The sequence below is a fragment of the Erpetoichthys calabaricus genome, chromosome 2 (assembly GCF_900747795.2).
Source record: "Erpetoichthys calabaricus chromosome 2, fErpCal1.3, whole genome shotgun sequence".
In the NCBI taxonomy this organism is placed as follows: domain Eukaryota; kingdom Metazoa; phylum Chordata; class Cladistia; order Polypteriformes; family Polypteridae; genus Erpetoichthys; species Erpetoichthys calabaricus.
In genome coordinates this window covers 4,676,984-4,695,063 of record NC_041395.2, presented here as the reverse complement: position 1 = coordinate 4,695,063, position 18,080 = coordinate 4,676,984, and the positions used below count along the sequence as shown (strand labels likewise).

General features: G+C 44.3%; 1 protein-coding gene across 1 annotated transcript in view; it reads left to right on the top strand.

Annotated features, from left to right (window-relative positions):
- The first annotated feature begins 887 nt into the window (after window positions 1–887).
- The window catches only part of LOC114669406 (regulator of G-protein signaling 10), a 31,959-nt gene continuing 14,766 nt past the window's right edge, over window positions 888–18,080 (top strand). Inside the window, exons 1-4 of the mRNA XM_028825623.2 lie at window positions 888–1,218; window positions 2,235–2,353; window positions 10,103–10,189; window positions 13,294–13,437. Coding sequence (XP_028681456.1) covers window positions 1,170–1,218; window positions 2,235–2,353; window positions 10,103–10,189; window positions 13,294–13,437 — 399 coding nt within the window. The 5' untranslated portion in view covers window positions 888–1,169. The remainder of the gene's footprint in view (window positions 1,219–2,234; window positions 2,354–10,102; window positions 10,190–13,293; window positions 13,438–18,080) is intronic.

The following is an 18,080-nucleotide window of genomic DNA, read 5'->3' as shown; positions in this document are numbered from 1 at the left end:
CTCTCACTGGAAACGGGTTCGACTTACTGCCGTCAATGCGGACCAAGCTCTGGCACCAATCGTACAGGGACCGAACAGCCCTTATCAGGGGGGCCGGTACCCCATACTCTCAGAGTACCCCCCACAGGATTCCCCGAGGGACACGGTTGAACGCCTTTTCCAAGTCCACAAAACACATGTAGACTGGTTGGACAAACTCCCATGCACCCTCCAGGACTCTGCTAAGGGTGTAGAGCTGGTCCACTGTAATTTTTTTAAACTTTTTTTTTAATATGTTATATATATTTTATTTCACGTGGGGAGTTTCTTGTACTGGATAATCAAGAGGTGCCTGACAAAAAAATAAGTGATTTCAAAGCGTTCAGAAGAGATTCCTATGGACACAATAAGTTGTTCCACAGATCTCTGAACCTTCTAAAGTGTAAGAGAATGTTGGAGAAAGTTCACAATACAACTATGACTTTTTCTGAATAGTTAATTGATTGAATAATAAAATATCAAATTAAAACAGGCCCGATTTTAGCAGTGGGTATTCATTGTGCCCTCATGGCCTATTGAGAGTTTTACTTGAGTAGTTGCAAGAGCTTCGCTTTCACCAAACTATCACCGCCCTCCTCCAGAGTGGTGTGGGTCCTGTTGCTGTGTCACCGTCTGTTTTTGCATGAGCTAATGACACTAAAGGGTGGGCCATGAAGGGTCTCAGGGCTGTTCGGTGGCCTCTTTGTCTAGGGTGGCATGGTGGCACAGCAGCTCAGTGTGCACATTCCAAGACCGGGCACACCCCAAAGTGCACTGCTGCCTGTTAACTCTTAATGTGCCAGTCCTACGTGGATTTAGGCGACGTCGGCTGCTGGGCGCTATATGGCACGCGGCCGGATGAGCGCGTTGGCTGATTTGCAGAACTAGACGTCGGCTTCCTTGGTGTGTTGCAACGGCAGGCTGACAAGCGTCACGGCGGCCGCGCACCACTTCTGTCTTCCCCTGAGCTTCCTGTTGCACTTCTCCTGTCTTTGTGAATGTGGGACGGGGGAGGCGGAGGGGGGCACTTCGTCATTTTAGGCGCATCACACCGGACGACTCGGCTGCGGGCAGGATGATGAGTGCGTCAGACGACTGACAGAAACGAAAAGAGGGAAGAAGCCGCGCGCAGAAGCGCTCGAGTCGCCACGATGTTCACCAGGGCGGTGAGCCGTCTGAGCAGAAAGCGGCCGCCGTCAGGTGAGACCGTGGAGCCGGGGGTAGCGAGACACGAGCCGGCGGCGCCCAAACCGCCGCGGGAGGACGACGGGCGAACGAAGCTAAAGAGATCGCGAGTCCGAAGGCGAAGCGCGGAAAGGCTGCGGGTCGGGCGCCGACAAGAGGGTCTCCGCCTCGCGGTCTTTCCCGCTTGGCCGTTGTTTGAAACGCGCGGTGCCTGCAGCTCCGCTTTCCCGCCCGGCAAGCGCCAAGTGAAGGACGAGCGACGGCAGAGCGCCGGAGTGCTGCACACGGGCTGGGACGGGCAACAAGCGTCGGCAGCTGGTCTCTCAAAGAGATGGACCCCCCATCCGCAAGCAGCTTTGCATAAAGTAAAGTAACCGAAGTGAGGAGGAGCAGTAAAAGTAAACGGCTGCTTCGCGAACCTCCACACGCGCTGGTCACAGCGCCGCCGAGCGCCGGCTTTAGACTGACGTGCGTTTCAGCCAATCAGTTAGAGACTTTATGGAGGCGGTCACTCGCAGTCCACCAATGGGAGCTCGTTGAAGAAACCCGGAGAAAGCTGCCGGGCGCGAGTTCGGCGGTCCCGCTGCTTTTCGAAGATTCCCTTCTTCTTCGAGTCCACGAGGCTTCGGCGGTGCTTGTTTTATTCGGCCGCCCCACTCCCGAGTGGGCCTCTTGGCAGAGTCGCAGACCTCCAAGAACTCAGTCGTGGGGAGGTGAGGGACAGGTGACAGACAGGTGGTGGCCGAAAAGGTGACGGACTGCGAGAGAAGCTCCGATTTGATTGGCGTTGTGCGGACGGACGGCGTGATGTTGTGGGGACTTTGATTGTGGAGGGCCGCTCGTTTCGTAAAAGCACGTCTCACTAACTTGAACGTTTAGAGAAGTACGTTTTTAAATGTCTGGAGACCTCCGAGTGGCCGCTCGTCATTCCATTCGGCTGGTTTACTTTGACACGACACCCGGCTCTGCCACTTAGGAACAGACGCCTTGTTTGCCACACATGACGCTTCATTTTTATTTCTCTTGTGCAGAGATTCGGGACCATGACAGCCACGCAAGCACAAGCCAGCACGGCCCCACAGGAACAGCCGGGTGGTCGCTGTCTCTGGAACATCTCCTTGAGGACCCAGAAGGGGTGCGACGCTTCAGGGTAAGTTGTCACTTGACTTGATGGCATTTCCTTAATGAAAGAAACGATTTTGACACCACCCTGGACCCTTCTTTGTTTCACCTGCCACAACTGGGCTCTTGTGAATTTCCCATTGGGATTAATAAAGTATCTATCTATCTATCTATCTATCTATCTATCTATCTATCTATCTATCTATCTATCTATCTATCTATCTATCTAATAAGACAACAGTGAAATGGTTGTCACAGTTACACACTTTTAAATGGCGACCAAAGTGGCTCATATGCTCTAGGTGTCACTGGTACCGGCTCTAATTGTGAGATGGCTACTCAACCGTAAACCAGTGGCCAACACAGCCTGACTTCGGAGTGCTAGCCGCGTCACCGGTGAGTGCCGGAGATCAGGGTCCGTACAAACAGATAGTCAAGGGCAGGTAATACTGTACTGCTGATGCTCATCTCATTGAGGGAATACTCAACCCAAAAAGGTGAAGTTTGGTATTTGTTACTTTCAATGTGTTGTTTGTAGTGATGACAGAGAAAGGTTTAATCTCACATTTTAATGGAGAACAAACATAACAAAGTTTCTGATAGAAGGGGACTCAGTGGTGTCCAATGCCGGACAACAGCAAAGGGCATCAGAAACGTGGCTTGTGTTGCACCGTATGCTCATCAAGTCATTCGGCTGTGTGCTTACATCCGGAGAGACACATGCATTGTCTTCCTAAAATATTGTTAAATAAATAACTCTGGGAAATGAAAGTACAGGTAGTCATCGACTTATGACCTGTGCGCCTTACGACCATTCGGCTGACGCCCGCTGCCGGGTCACACAGGTAAATGACTGTTTTTGCCATGCCAGCTTCGGATGCCATGGCTCATTCATCTCGCCCTCCGTTTCTTACCCTCCGTTATATTTGTCTTACAATTACAGGAAAAAAAAGCCAATTGATCTCGACATAAAACTGAAGCCGTGTGAAGGAGGAAAGAAAGCGAATGCCATCGCATTGAATTAAAGTTGTCCCATTGTAGTTGGCGTTCGCCGCACGCGCTGTACTGCTGTGCTCTGGTTAACCTCTGAAGCTTCTGTGTTGTGACTCACAATGTTAAGCTTTGTGCAATCCGCCACAAATGGGTACTGAAACCACACTGAACTCCTTTATGTGTTCAGATTTATTATTAACAGGCTGAAATGTTCAAACAGAACACATCCGAGTGCTCAAACTCTGCTGGTACGATTCCTCCTCTCACAGTTCGCACAATGAACCCTGGGAGAGGCTCACTCACGCTGGAGACGTAACATAAGACAGACAGACGAAGAAAGGATTTGTGAAGCTGTTGAAGGTTCGGCACCCAAGCAAGCAACAGTGATAACGAAACGAAATAATAAAATCAAAAAACATTTACAAAAAGTGTTAGAAAATCTACATAGTGTGCTAAGAATGATGGTAAACAAGAAGATATAAAGCAAACCATGTGACATTACTGTCCAGTAGTATACACACGGTCAGGTTTGAGTACATCTGTCTTATGTCCAGGGTGACTTACGACTGGCTTGTCTATCTGTAGTTCACAACCAGGAAGCACAGGTGCACTGCATTGCACTTCTGAATTGAAGACCAGCCTCTGCCACTCATTTATTGGTCAAGAGTACCGTCTTCAGTTGAAACGCGTGATCAGCCAGCTCGTGTCACATCTTGCGGTGGCCTCTCTATTGGGTTCACATCAGGACTTGCAGGACACTAGGCTGCTCCTAAACTTGAGTTGTGTTTCTTCCGAGCCATTCAGTTGCAGACTTGCTTGTTGTGTTTTTAGGTTGTTGTCCTGCTGCATAATAAAATTACACTTCAGCTTCTGGTCAGGCACAGATGAGTCGATGTCCTCCTTAACAGTAATCCAGTACAGTGCACAATTCATGGTTCCTCCAATAATGGCAAGTCTCTCAGATCCCAAGACAGCCTAGAATCCCCAGCTGTGATGTTCTTACTGTCAGATGATAAGTTTGCTTTATGCCAGACATTGTGGGACCTGCGCTGTCCAAAGAGTTTGACTTTTCTGTCCATAAAACATAATCCAGAAGGCTTGGGGATGCTAGATGGACATTCATGTTACTCTTGTATACTTTGCTACTCCTGTGAATCCCATTTTAACTCTGCCTCTGTTTTAACTTGGAGTCATAAACGCTGACCTTGACTGAGGCCATGGAGTGCTGCAGTTCTTTGGATGGCTTTCTGGGATCCTCTGTGATTTTTGGAACGGGTCATTGATGTGCACTTGAGGTCATATTGGTAAGGTTTTTAGACTTTTCTGGAGAGCTTCCTCACCGTTGTGAATGTTCTCCATTTCAACTTCATGGGTCCCACTGTGGTGTGGTGGAGCCTTGTAGCCTTAGAAATGGCATTCCTGATTGGTAAGTTCCGACAACTTCTTTCCTTGTCTCTTGTGGAGTTTCCTTTGACTAGGGCCTGGTATTCGTCTAGAAACCTCCGGGTGATGACACACGGTGAGAGTCAATATATGGTGAGCTTTACATTCGACAGGCCTGGTGGTGTTCAGTCAGCTGAGTCTAATTATCAGTTCAGGTTGGTCAGCTGTTTGAGTGAGGAACTAACGTAGGGGAGGGATTACCTTTTAGCACAGGCAATAGAGGTGTTGAAAAATGTCATTAACTCTGCCATCTAGACATACATTTATTTATTGTTCTGTGTTTCCTCCGATTCCCATTTTTACTGATATTACATTTTGTCTTAAGATCTGAAGCCATTTATTGTGATAAATATACAAAGAAGTGGATACCAAGAAGGGCATGAAGACTTCTTCACAGCACTGTGTGTGTGTGTCTACAGTGCACCTTCATTCTGTGCCCTTAAACACGTATAACAGCTTATTGTTAAATTCCTGAAGGTCTTAAATACAACGCGTCTCAGTGTAGGGCTAACGTGCACGTTGATCCTTTTGTCAAGTCAAGGTGGGGAGCATGCACTAGTACAGCACGTTGCCGCAACCACTACACGACGAAACAACTCGGGATCCCCCAGGATGGCAACCCCCCAGGCAGACACGTGATCCAGTCCCACCCTCTGGAAATCAGATGTTACGTGGGTGACCCCTTGGTCTGGTCCAGCCACTCGGGTCCTCAACAATGAGCCAGATCACCTCAGGGAATCGCACCACATGGCCGTAGTGCCGTAACTGACGCTCCCACACAGTGCAGGTCATGTGCCTCATTCGGGACTCCATGAGCAACACAAAGTCAAACCAGCAGGACCCAAGGATTCTCTGGAGGATAGATAGATAGATAGAGTGAAAGGCACTATATGATAGATAGATAGATAGATAGATAGATAGATAGATAGATAGATAGATAGATAGATAGAGTGAAAGGCACTATATGATAGATAGATAGATAGATAGATAGATAGATAGATAGAGTGAATGGCACTATATGATAGATAGATAGATAGATAGATAGAGTGAATGGCACTATATGATAGATAGATAGATAGATAGATAGATAGATAGATAGATAGATAGATGTGAAAGGCACTATATAAGATAGATAGATAGATAGATAGATGTGAAAGGCACTATATAAGATAGATAGATAGATGTGAAAGGCACTATATAAGATAGATAGATAGATAGATAGATAGATGTGAAAGGCACTATATGATAGATAGATAGATGTGAAAGGCACTATATAATATAGATAGATAGATAGATAGATAGATAGATAGATAGATAGATAGATAGATAGATAGATAATCCCAAGGGGAAATTCACATACTCCAGCAGCAACATACTGATACAAAGAACAATATTAAATTAAAGAGTAATTAAAATGCAGGTAAAAACAGACAATAACTTTGAATAATGTTAAAAAAAGTGATAGGATAGCTGTTGGCTAAGGTGAATTTCAAAAATGACATTTGGCTGAGGCACAAAAAATATAAATGTAGGCAAGTTAAAGTCAGAAGTAATATGTTTGAGAGGCCTAAACGCATGTACTTGATACAGTCTGTCCTCATATCAAAGTAGGCCACCTTTTAAGGTCATCCACTGGAATACAACTGTACACGGTTACAAACTCCGATTTTATTCTCAACATTTTGACTTTATTCCATAAATACTGTTTTGACTTTGATCTCAAAGATTAGGCATTATTCACGGAATTACCTTTAAGACTACAATGTGATTAGTGGCAAACGTTTTTGGGTGAAATCTTAAAATGCACTTTTTATTCTCTCCTCTAGGGGGCTCTAGCATTCTGTGTTTGTGTGCATAATATGGTGAAGTAAATAAATGCATTGTGGAATGTTACAATAAATAATAATAAATAATTAAATGTGTCACAATGTTTTTTTTTTTTTTTTTGCTTATTTATTTATATCAGGGGTCCTCACTCACAGTCCTGGAGGGCTACAGTGGCTGCAGGTTTTTAGTTTCCAAATTAGAAAGCAGTCCATGCTGATAATGAAACATGGTATTTGAGCTACTTAGCTTGTTAGTGCTTGCATTCATCCAAGAGCAACTGGAATTGCACCGTAGAGTTTTCCTTCTATGAGGACGTCAACCAAGTGTTTTGTGGACCAGAAGAGATTTCAACTTGATGGTCCTTTCCTATTCCCCTCTCATTCATTTTTTATCACAGATACTTTGTGGTAAGCACGTGAGCTGCTGGTTTACTGGTTCTCGGCATCTCATTATTAACTAATGTCTGATTAAGAAAACAGGCAACAATTAAAACTGCAATGCAGCTGCTAAAATCTAAAAGAGACAATTAAGGGTTCCGAATGGTAACAGGCAAGAGAACTAAAATTAAGGCCAAAAAACTTACTGCTTTAGTAGTAAATGAAAGGGTTCTGATTAAGAAATTAGCAAAAGTGAAAACCTGCAGCCATAGCAGACCTCCAGGACGGTAACTGAGGAGCTCTGATCTACAAAGGAGCTAAGATTTGTCTTTGATGAATAACTATCATTATCAGCAAGGGCTGAGTTCTAATTAGGACACTGGCTGGCTGCGGCCCTCCAGGACCGTGATTGAGGACCCCTGATTTATATGTTTATTTAATTATATATTCATTTTTCACTTGGGGTAAAATGGATGCCAAATGAAATGTGTGATGAAATGGAAACTGTCATCTTCACCCACCAAGTTGAAAGGGTGGGCTATTGCTAGTACGGGTTTTGACTTGCAGATTTTTGGACATTCAAAGTTGTCTGTGGTGGATGTGAGTGCAAGAAAAAGTTGCCAAGAGCGGCCGTGCGAAGAGGCCACTAGAATTGAAGAAGTTTCAGAATCATCACAAGGAGTCGGCATCTGACGTGTAGGGTTCACCAGAAATGTAGCACTTGATGGCCAACGATCTCTGCCCACTCCACCGGTGACAGAACACAGCGCCCACTAGAGCCCACCCTCTCAACACTGACAGGTGAAAGTGACAGTTTACATGTCATTGCTTATTTGATGTTGTAAGAAAGAAAGAAAGAAAGAAAGAAAGAAAGAAAGAAAGAAAGAAAGAAAGAAAGAAAGAAAGAAAGAAAGAAAGAAAGAAAAAGAAAGAAAGAGAAATACATAATGAGATGTGCAACAAAAACATTTCAAGGAACATTTAATTATTAATGCTTATATATTCTGTTCTGTTCTATTCTCTTCTATTTATTTATTTTCACATTTCATAATACATTTATTTATGTATGTATGTATGTATGTATGTATGTAGTTTTTTATCTTAAATATTCCTTAATATGTATGCACATGTATATGTATCTGCGTGGGCTGGCGCCCTGCCCGGTGTTTGTTTCCTGCCTTGCGTCCTGTGTTGGCTGGGATTGGCTCCAGCAGACCCTCATGTCCCTGTAGTTAGGATATAGTTTGTTGGATAATGAATGGATGGATGGATGTATATGTATGTGTACAGTATATGCTGTACAGGTGTACTGTGTGTGTGTGTGCCCGTACTGTCCAGTGTATCAAATAAAAGTAACCTGTGCCAGTTGGATAAGCTCACTGTAATACCGGGCTGATTGTGACACTTGTGAGCTCCAGTAGGGCAGCAGAAGGACTCATTTGAGAGCTCCACAGCTTTCATTTCTTTGTGTTTCTTGTCCACGCTTCCTGTAAAGCAGGTTCTGTTATTTTGTAGCCAGCTGTTACCCAACTGCGCGTGCATCTCTCCGATTTACAAGACAAAGGACAGACCCCTTGAACATGGCTCGTCTTTTTAGCCTCCCATTTAGATCGCCTTTCTCACCAGAATGCTGTCACTGGCTCCATAGGAAAGTGGGTGAGATTCCTGTCTGGTGCCTAGTTCTGGATTTTTACCTGTGCCTGGATCGCTTAGTTCGGAAAACAGACATCCATAAAGCTGGATGGAATGTTCTGGATTAGCAGTGTGATGTTAAAACATGAAAAGATGGCAAGTGAGCATCAGGGCTTACTGGCTGCACTTCATCATCTTAACTCAAATATTATTTTCATAAATCAAACAATTTATTTTAAGAGATGCCGTAAGGTGAGGTCCACAGTGGCTGGACCAGGCCAAGGGGACGCCCACGTAACACCTGGTCATTTCCGGAGGGTGGCACTGGACCACGTGTATGCCTGGGGGGCGGGGGTTGCCAACCAGGATCCTGAGCTGCTTCATTGTGTGGTGGGTGCGGCAGCGTACTGTGCCAGTGCATGCCCTCCAGTCTGACCTGACTGACCCTTCCACCTTTGTGTGACGAGAATATTCTGGCAGATTCTGGTTATGCGAATGATTTTGTGCTCATCTGTCATCCCTGGTCTTCTTTTGAAGCTTCTTTCTCAATTTGAAAAGGCCGCATTTTGTCACTGACAGCATCTCATATTTCTAATGCAAGGATGAGTAGGTTCTGAATGAAGTGTGAATGCAGTAACAATGGACATTTGTATAATAATTTAAATCTACTGATGATTGGTTTTACTTGCTGCCTGCTCTGACTTGTAGAAGCAGATAACAGAGACTGCCTGTTAAGGTGTGTCCCTGTGTCCTCTTCCCTGTACGGCAGCGGTTCTCAAACTCTGGGGCGCACCCCCCTACGCGAATGTTGCCATATGTGGCGTAATTTCGCTATTTATAGGGAAATTTTAAACTTGTAGCGGTGTATCAGCAGCAAAAAATATAGGAATAAATTTTATTAGGATTTCAAAAAAACGCAATTAAAACTTATGAAAACTCGGGTCGCAAATACTTAAAGGTTGAGAAATGCTGCTTTATGGAGTCCTGTCAGACTTCATGTCTGTTACGTGTTTTAGCTCGGTTTCTTTCTTGAGTTAATCTTGCTTTGTAAGTTCTGACTGCTAAAGGCGGTGTATAAAACAAAGGTTGATTGAAGGAATCGAGGTAGCAATGTTGACACCTCAACAAGACAGACAGCCTACTAAAGTGTTACAAAAATAGAAAAATGATAAAACAGCAAGGAAAATGTGATAAAGAGGCCTATCTGTGCAGCCAGCCAGCCACTCTCATACTTGACTGCTACAGAAGCAGATGCCAGTCACTCTGAACGTCTCTGTGTTTGGCTCACTAGAGCACCTTGGCACTCCCACTGTAATACACGTGTGTCCCATTTGCTTCTTTGGCTGCTCGCTCGTGACTTGTATTCCTGGCTGTGCTGTGCACTGTTGTGGTGAGACGTTCGTGACCACCGCCTGGCTGATTAGGGGGGTCACAGCTTCTAGGATATCTCCAGGGGGCTAAGGGAATGTTTCAAAGAGTTGGCGTTTTTTTTTTTTTTTTTACAGGAATTTCTGAAGATTGAATTTAGTGAAGAAAACGTTCTGTTTTGGTTGGCATGTGAAGATTTCAAGAAAACCCAAGACTTCAAGAAGGTAATGAATGAGTGTGCCTGCTGGGGAAGGAAGGAAAGTGCAGCTGGTGTTCCTCATGGGATACCTCGTAACGAGGACTGGGTGGGATGGAGCTGTACGAGTACATACAGTAGTTCAGGTTGTGCCACAACCACAAAATGGCACAATTAAGGATCCAAATGCAAACCTTCCACTGGACCCAGCGCATACCTGAGAAAGCCTGCATATTAAATATTTCCATGCATGTTACTTGGTATCAACAGACTCGCAGAGATAAAGCACTGCTGCTGGGAAGGCAAACACTTGGCAGAGGGACATTGCAGCAGACCAGTGTGTTGGCAGTTGAAAAGCCGACTTTAGCTGAGAGCTGCTGTGGTTAAAGACATGTGAGGCTCGGGGTGCTGTGACCTACCAACAACAGCAACAAAAATATTCCGTCCATCCATCCATTTTCCAACCCGCTGAATCCGAACACAGGGTCACGGGGGTCTGCTGGAGCCAATCCCAGCCAACACAGGGCACAAGGCAGGAAACAATCCTGGGCAGGGTGCCAACCCACCGCAACAAAAATATTAAAAATTACAATAGTCTTTGTGTGTGTAACACATCTAGACGAATGAGAAGAACCTTAACTGCCAATTCACACTTTGGTGCTGCTAACTTGTGCTGCTATTTGTGTTTCACCATCTTGACAGCCAATGTCAGGGCCGTTCTTAGGTATAGGCAAAGTAGGGGACCGCCTGGGGCCACCACTGCCAAAGAGCCCTGCCCGGCCTTTTTTTTTTTAGCCATAACCAAATACAACTTACAGATCCATTTTTCAGAAGTGCACATTTTCTCCAGTGGCAGAATTATAAGTATGGTTACGTGCAAGCAGAGAGGCAGCATTGACGGTGAGGGTGGGGCCTGGGGTAGTGGGCGGGGCCCCAGTGGGAGGGCAGATCCTGCTCCTCACCTGCCAGGTCGTCTGTGCCACAGATGGATCATACTATAAATATACAGAAGCTGTGAGGATAAAACCATTTCACAAAGCGGCACAGCTGTGGGTGGTTTGCTCCGTCCGTCTGTTTTGCTATAATTATAACATACTGTGTTTCTGTCGACTTACACGTTATTCATCATTAGTCTGCCTATACGTTCATTTGAGTTTCATCTGCCACTAATATAATCAAGACCACTGTAGCATCAGTATTTTTGTGTATGCACGTTGCACCACAAGTGATTCGTCATCAGCCAACACAACTCAATTTTGAAGATGAAGCGGGTTTATCAGTCCGGTGCTGCTAAATGTAAGAAAAAAGCCGCTGAACAGTCGCAAAAAGGAGCACTGCTAGAAAAGATGGAGGTTCTAGCAGTAACACTAGTAGTAGTACTCCTGCCGATAACCCCAACTCAAAATCAAATGTAGTAAGGGTAGTAATTATCATATATTTATATAGCAGGGCCCCGACAGGTACCTTTGCCTGGGGCCCCCAAAAACCTAAGAATGGCCCTGCCAATGGTGAGGTGTTTATCAGCAAAGTGAAATCAAAAGTGCACTAACACTGGCAGAAAAGTAATCAGTGCCTCCCACAACACACTCATGTCTGGTCTGAGGGTCGTGGTGGCAACATGCCAGTCTAAGTAAACGTACACCTGAGGTTGGTAGAAGAGGAGTGATTGTGTTATTATCATGGCCACACCACCACTGGCGACTGAGACGGCACATTTACCCCACTGGCTTCCTGCTGTCACACAAAAACAAGACTCGAGCTCTTACTGCCAACTGGCGTTATATAACCTTTCACCTCAGAGTCACATGGGTCAGACTGAGGCTGATACAAGAAATCATCCCAAAGGCATGAAGGGCTCCTGAGGGCCAGTAAGGGTTTGTTATTTTTATGAGATTGCTGCATGGTATACACCAGTGTCGGATACTTTTATTTATTATATAGTGCCTTTCATATCTATCTATCTATCTATCTATCTATCTATCTATCTATCTATCTATCTATCTATCTATTATATAGTGCCTTTCATTTCTATCTATCTATTATATAGTGCCTTTCATTTCTGTCTATCTATCATATAGTGCCTTTCACATATTCTATCTTTCTATCTCTCTTTCATATATTCACAGCCCTGCAGAGGACATGCTGTGTGTTGGTTGATGTACAAATAAGAATTTTATTGCTCTCTATACATGAGACAGTATGACTGCTACCAACACTTCATATATATTTTATGTTGCCTTTCCCATCGTTTATATGGTGCTACTCTGGTCTGCCTGTCTATTTAATGTACAGTACCATTAATATTTATTTATCTATCTGATTTTCGATGTAATATGCTGTTCCTTTTTACATCTCTTTTATGATTATAAACTGCCTGAAGAAGGGGCCTGAGTTGCTTCAAAAGCCTGCATGTTGTAATCTGTTCAGTTAGCCAGTCCGAGGTGTCATTTTACTTGACTTCTCATTGTGTCCATCATGGCTAACACGGCACAACACCCCAGCACTGCAGGTTCTTGTTTGCCATGTAGCTGGTGAGTGCTGATGTTGATCAGATATATAAGTAAGACGTTCGTTGGGTTTGTACACATGACAGTAGCTTCTTTATTATATAGTGACTTTTCTATCTAACTAAGTGTTGGTGATATTCTGTTATGTATCTCCGTATTAAATATACTGCCAGTGCTGCTCATCTCCTGATTTAGATCATTTATGTAGTGCTGTTTCTGTGTGTCTTGTATTGTTGTTTATCGTGGTGCCAGAGTAATGCATGTAGGAATTTCACTGAACCCTGTTCACATGCCAGTACTACTGCCACTATCTGCTGTATAGTGCCTTTCATTTCTGCTTGTCTGTCTAGTGTACAGATCCTTTCATTTCTGCCTAGCTATCTATTGTGTTTGTTTCAGGGCCTTTAATTTTTACCTGCCGCCTGTCTGTCTGCTCTGTAATTCATTTCTTCCTGTCGATGTCTGTTGCTCTTTCATTAATAATGACCACAGCACTGTCGAGTAGTGGCGTATAGCATGTTGGTTGGACACGTCTGCAACTCCACTGCACTGCAGTCAAGTGGGGATCTGTTGATTTGCATGCGCCAATTCTTAATGGGTTGCTCTTATTTGTTTTCCCTGCCAGATGCAAGACAAGGCCAAGCACATCTATGCCTATTATTTATCCAGTAAGTCGAGCACCCAGGTGAATGTGGAAGGCCAGTCCATGCTGAGTGAAAGCATGCTGGAGCAGCCGCACCCTTTAATGTTTGAGAAGCTTCAGGAGCAGGTGAGCAGCTTAGACTGACAATTGCAGAGAACTCTGCTGACGAAGTTACAGCCTGGCATGCTTCACTACCAGAAGTTAACGTTTTAACTGAATGAGTAAAACTGCCAAGTGTAACATGAAGCCTCTTTTGAAAATGCAGCTGGCAGACTTCATCAATAACCAATATGCTCTTCTGAAGATGAAGAGCAGCAGAGAAGCAGTAGTGGTAGTGGTGATAAAAGGTGCAATCATTCAAATGGGTAGGTGTGCCACCTTAGTCTTAAGAATGTGTGTTCTGTGATTGGCACAGCAGCAGTGGTGCACGGGTGTGGCTCATTAGGGAGAGCAGATTCTGATACCTTACAAATTCTTTCTACGGCTTTTTGCAATGCTACTAGATTTTAATGGCGTGAGCAAATGGAGCATGTACAGATGAGGGTGCCATGGGACTTACCATCGACCGTAGAGAATGTAAATATCTGATATTCGTGGTGTCATGCCACTTGCTTTCTGATTGCACAAATGGCTCTCCTTCTGAGCCGGCTGTGTCAGTGATTTCCATGCGAGTTCCATCTGTTCACTTTTTCAGTCAGACCAGGCCAGTGGAGGGCACGGTAAGTGAGGTTTGAATCCACCCAGCCCCCTTTCTTTTTTATACTGTTATTCTTTGCTTGTGCCAAAGCACTTAGTCAGCTATGCAGATTAAGAAGAGAAAGGATGTGGGATTTCCAGTCATGCCGATGAAGCAGAAGACTGCCTGCCTGGTTGTGCCTTCCTTATGTTCCTTATGTTCTTATTTTCCACTTGTACTTTAGGATCATGTAGGTTGAGATTACCTGGCCAAGTGTGACTGCCATCTCGATTCTTATTTCATTTTTAAATGCGTTATGTTGACCTTTCACCTTGGAGGTGAGTCCCTGGAAGGGCTGATTTAGTGCCAATAGCGGCTCCTTTTCATGTGTGCCATGTGGTGTGAGTCATCGACTTCTTCATAAGCCATTTTACTTGGTCAGGCAGGTTTTGGTATTTTTTGGGGAAGTAGTGGAGGTTCTGAAAGAAAACTGGAAGACAGAAGTACAGACGGTAACCTTGCATGGCAGAGGACAGCTCAGCTTCTCCATTCTTAGCCATCCGTTCATCATCTGATCACACTGGTCACCCGCTTGAGTCTTTGTTCCTCTTTGCGTATTCACAGCGTTTTTACAGCTTCACACCATGCCCTTGGCTTTTGAAGTTCTGATGCCTCACTGATGTGCGCACTCTTTGAGCTGTTCTGTGAGGGTAAGTTAAAGTATCATTTGTGCTCGCCCCAGTCCATCATGCCTCCTCGTCGACGAGCTGCCAGCCACCATTCTCAACACCAAAGGCTGGTTTCATTTTTAGGTGTGCCTTTGCAATGAGCTATTCTAAGATGTTGGCTTCTCAGATGCCGCTTTCTGTCACCTTTTGCATAGAAATTGGCAAACGCAAGTGTCTGTCTGTTTGTGGCTCCTTAAGACTCATTTTACATTGATATTTATTTGCTTAGCGGGCTCTTGTATCCAAAGTGACTTACAGGAAAGGTCAACATAACCAAGTTAATGTCAGTTTGGATGGACTTTTTGGAAAACAAGTGTTACAGGGAAAGGTGGAGAGCTAATCGTCACACACAAAGAGCTCAGAGCAAAATATAAGCAAGTTACGAGTCCTCGGTTACACAAACCTAACAGCTAACCAGTCAGACAAAACCTCACCAAAAAGCTTCTGAAGCACATTGAGGGAGTCAGGACTTCGAATGGCGGTTTAGCTCATTTCACCACCTAATTTTTTTCATCTTTTCCACACGTCTGCCTTATTTATATGTGTAAGGAAAAGAAAGCCTCAGACAGAGACATTTGGGTACCGTCCTGCACTGGTGACCCCACAGGCACTGCAGTCGTGCATCACCATCTGCTTCCGACAGTTGCTAGAAGTCTTCTGTAGCCAATCCCAAGATGTAGCACTCTAAGTAAGGCCTCTTTGAACTTGAGACAGCACAGATGTGGCAGTTCAGGACTAACTTGAAGTGTCCCTGTGAACTCATTCATTTAAGTTGTGCTAAAATATCTGCTGTATGGCATGCTTAAATGGATGATGACCCAATAAAAGAGTTACATATGAACCCTTTGATAAATCAATTCAGTTTTCTTTTGTTTTTGTAACTAGTATGAGAAAACTGCCATGTATGGTAAACTGGTCGACTCGTCTTGATGTCTATTTTTACAAGATGTCCTGTAGACTTGAATATCCTCTACTCTGTTTTTGGTCCTCTGGGCTTAGGGAACAAACACTCATTTTTAGGCCATTTTGAACCATATTTTGCACAGGAAATGACACCCTTATGATAAAGAGTAAACCAATAGATGTCTTTAGCAAAAAGGATCAGAAGGACTTGAGGTTATGCCACATCAACCAACCTGAGTGGTTCACCCTGTAATGGGATATGAGAGGTCAGAGTTCCTCCTTTTCACTAACACAGGCATACGCAGTGTCATTTTATGCTTTTTTCAGGTTGTGGGTCACAAATATGATACTCTGTTTGACGTTCATTTTTTTTAAAGGTGATCCTGGCCCTCTAAGAGTCACTAACCAAAAGTAAAAAATTACAAATTTCAAACACAGGCATGCGAGCTCTCATTTAAGAGGTGTGTGATTACGATATGAGATTTTTTGGATACTGTGGATCTACCTTAATGGAGGGTGAAAAATAACATTTCTATTATAATTGAACATATTTCGACTTTAAACATTTAAATTGGAGCACATTTTAATATTTCAAAATCTGACACAGCTATTCTTGCTTATTATGTACTTTAGAACATTAGAACACTCTAGACAAGAACAGGCCATTCAGCCCAACAAAGCTCGTCAATCCTATCCACTTATTTCATCCAAAAAACATTGAGTCGAGTTTTGAAAGTCCCTAACGTCTTACTGTCCACCACACTATCCATCCATCCATCCATTTTCCAACCCGCTGAATCCGAACACAGGGTCACGGGGGTCTGCTGGAGCCAATCCCAGCCAACACAGGGCACAAGGCAGGAAACAATCCTGGGCAGGGTGCCAACCCACCGCAGGACACACACAAACACACTCACACACCAAGCACACACTAGGGCCAATTTAGAATCGCCAAACCACCTAACCTGCATGTCTTTGGACTGTGGGAGGAAACCGGAGCGCCCGGAGGAAACCCACGCAGACACGGGGAGAACATGCAAACTCCACGCAGGGAGGACCCAGGAAGCGAACCCGGGTCCCCAGGTCCCCCAACTGCGAGGCAGCAGCGCTACCCACTGCGCCACCGTGCCGCCCGTCCACCACACTACTTGGTCTCTTATTCCAAGTGTCTATCGTTCTTTGTGTAAAGAAAAACTTCCTAATGTTTGTGCAAAATTTACCTTTAACAAGTTTACAACTGTGTCCCCGTGTTCTTGATGAACTCATTTTAAAGTCACCGTCTCGATCCACTGGACTAATTCCCTTCATAATTTTAAACACTTCAGTCAGGTCTCCTCTTAATCTTCTTTTGCTTAAATTGTAAAGGCTCAGCTCTTTTAATCTTTCCTCATAACTCATCCCCTGTAGCCCTGAATCAGTCTAGTCGCTCTTCTCTGGACCTTTTCTAGTGCTGCTATGTCCTTTTTGTAGCCTGGAGACCAAAATTGCACACAGGACTCTAGATGAGGCCTCATCAGTGTGTTATAAAGCTTGAGCAGAACCTCCTGTGACTTGTACTCCACACATCAAGGTGCTATATAACCTGACATTCTGTTAGCCTTCTTAATGGCTTCTGAACACTGTCTGGAAGTCGATAGCTTAGAGTCCACTATGACTCCTAAATCCTTCTCATAAGGTGGACTCTCGATTTTCCGACCGCCCATTGTGTATTCAAACCTCACATTTTTACTTCCTATGTGTAATACTGTACATTTACTGACATTAAATGTCATCTGCCACAAATCTGCCCAAGCCTGTACGCTATCCAAGTCCTTCTGTGATGATACAATGGATTCCAAATTATCTGCTAATCCTCCTATCTTGGTATCATCTGCAAACTTAACCAGCTTGTTCCTTATATTCCTGTGTAAATCATTTCTATATATAAAAAATAGCAGCAGCCCTAGCACTGCCCCCTGCTGGTCACCACTCTTAACGTCACCCAATTCTGATGAGGTTCCTCACACCATCACCCTTTGCTTCCTATGTCTGAGCCAATTCTGCACTCATCTACACACATCACCCCGAACTCCCACTTCTTTTAGTTTGATGCCCACCCTCTCATGTGGCACCTTATCAAATGCTTTCTGAAAGTCCAGACAAATAATATCATCTGCTCCACTTTGATTGTATCCTTTTGTTGCCTCCTCATAGAATTCCTGCATGTTAGTAAAACACGACCTCCCTCTTCTGAGCCCACGCTGACTGTTCCTAATAACTCCTGTCCTTGCCAGGTGTTGCTCAATCTTCTTAATAATTCCTTCCATTAATTTTCCTGTGATGCCCGTTAAGCTTACTGGCCTTATAGTTGCTCTGATCTGCCCTGTCACCCTTTTTATATGATGGGATGATATTTGCCATTTTCCAGTCCTTCGGAATCTCTCCAGTGTGCAGTGACTTCCTAAAAATATGCGTCAAGGGTT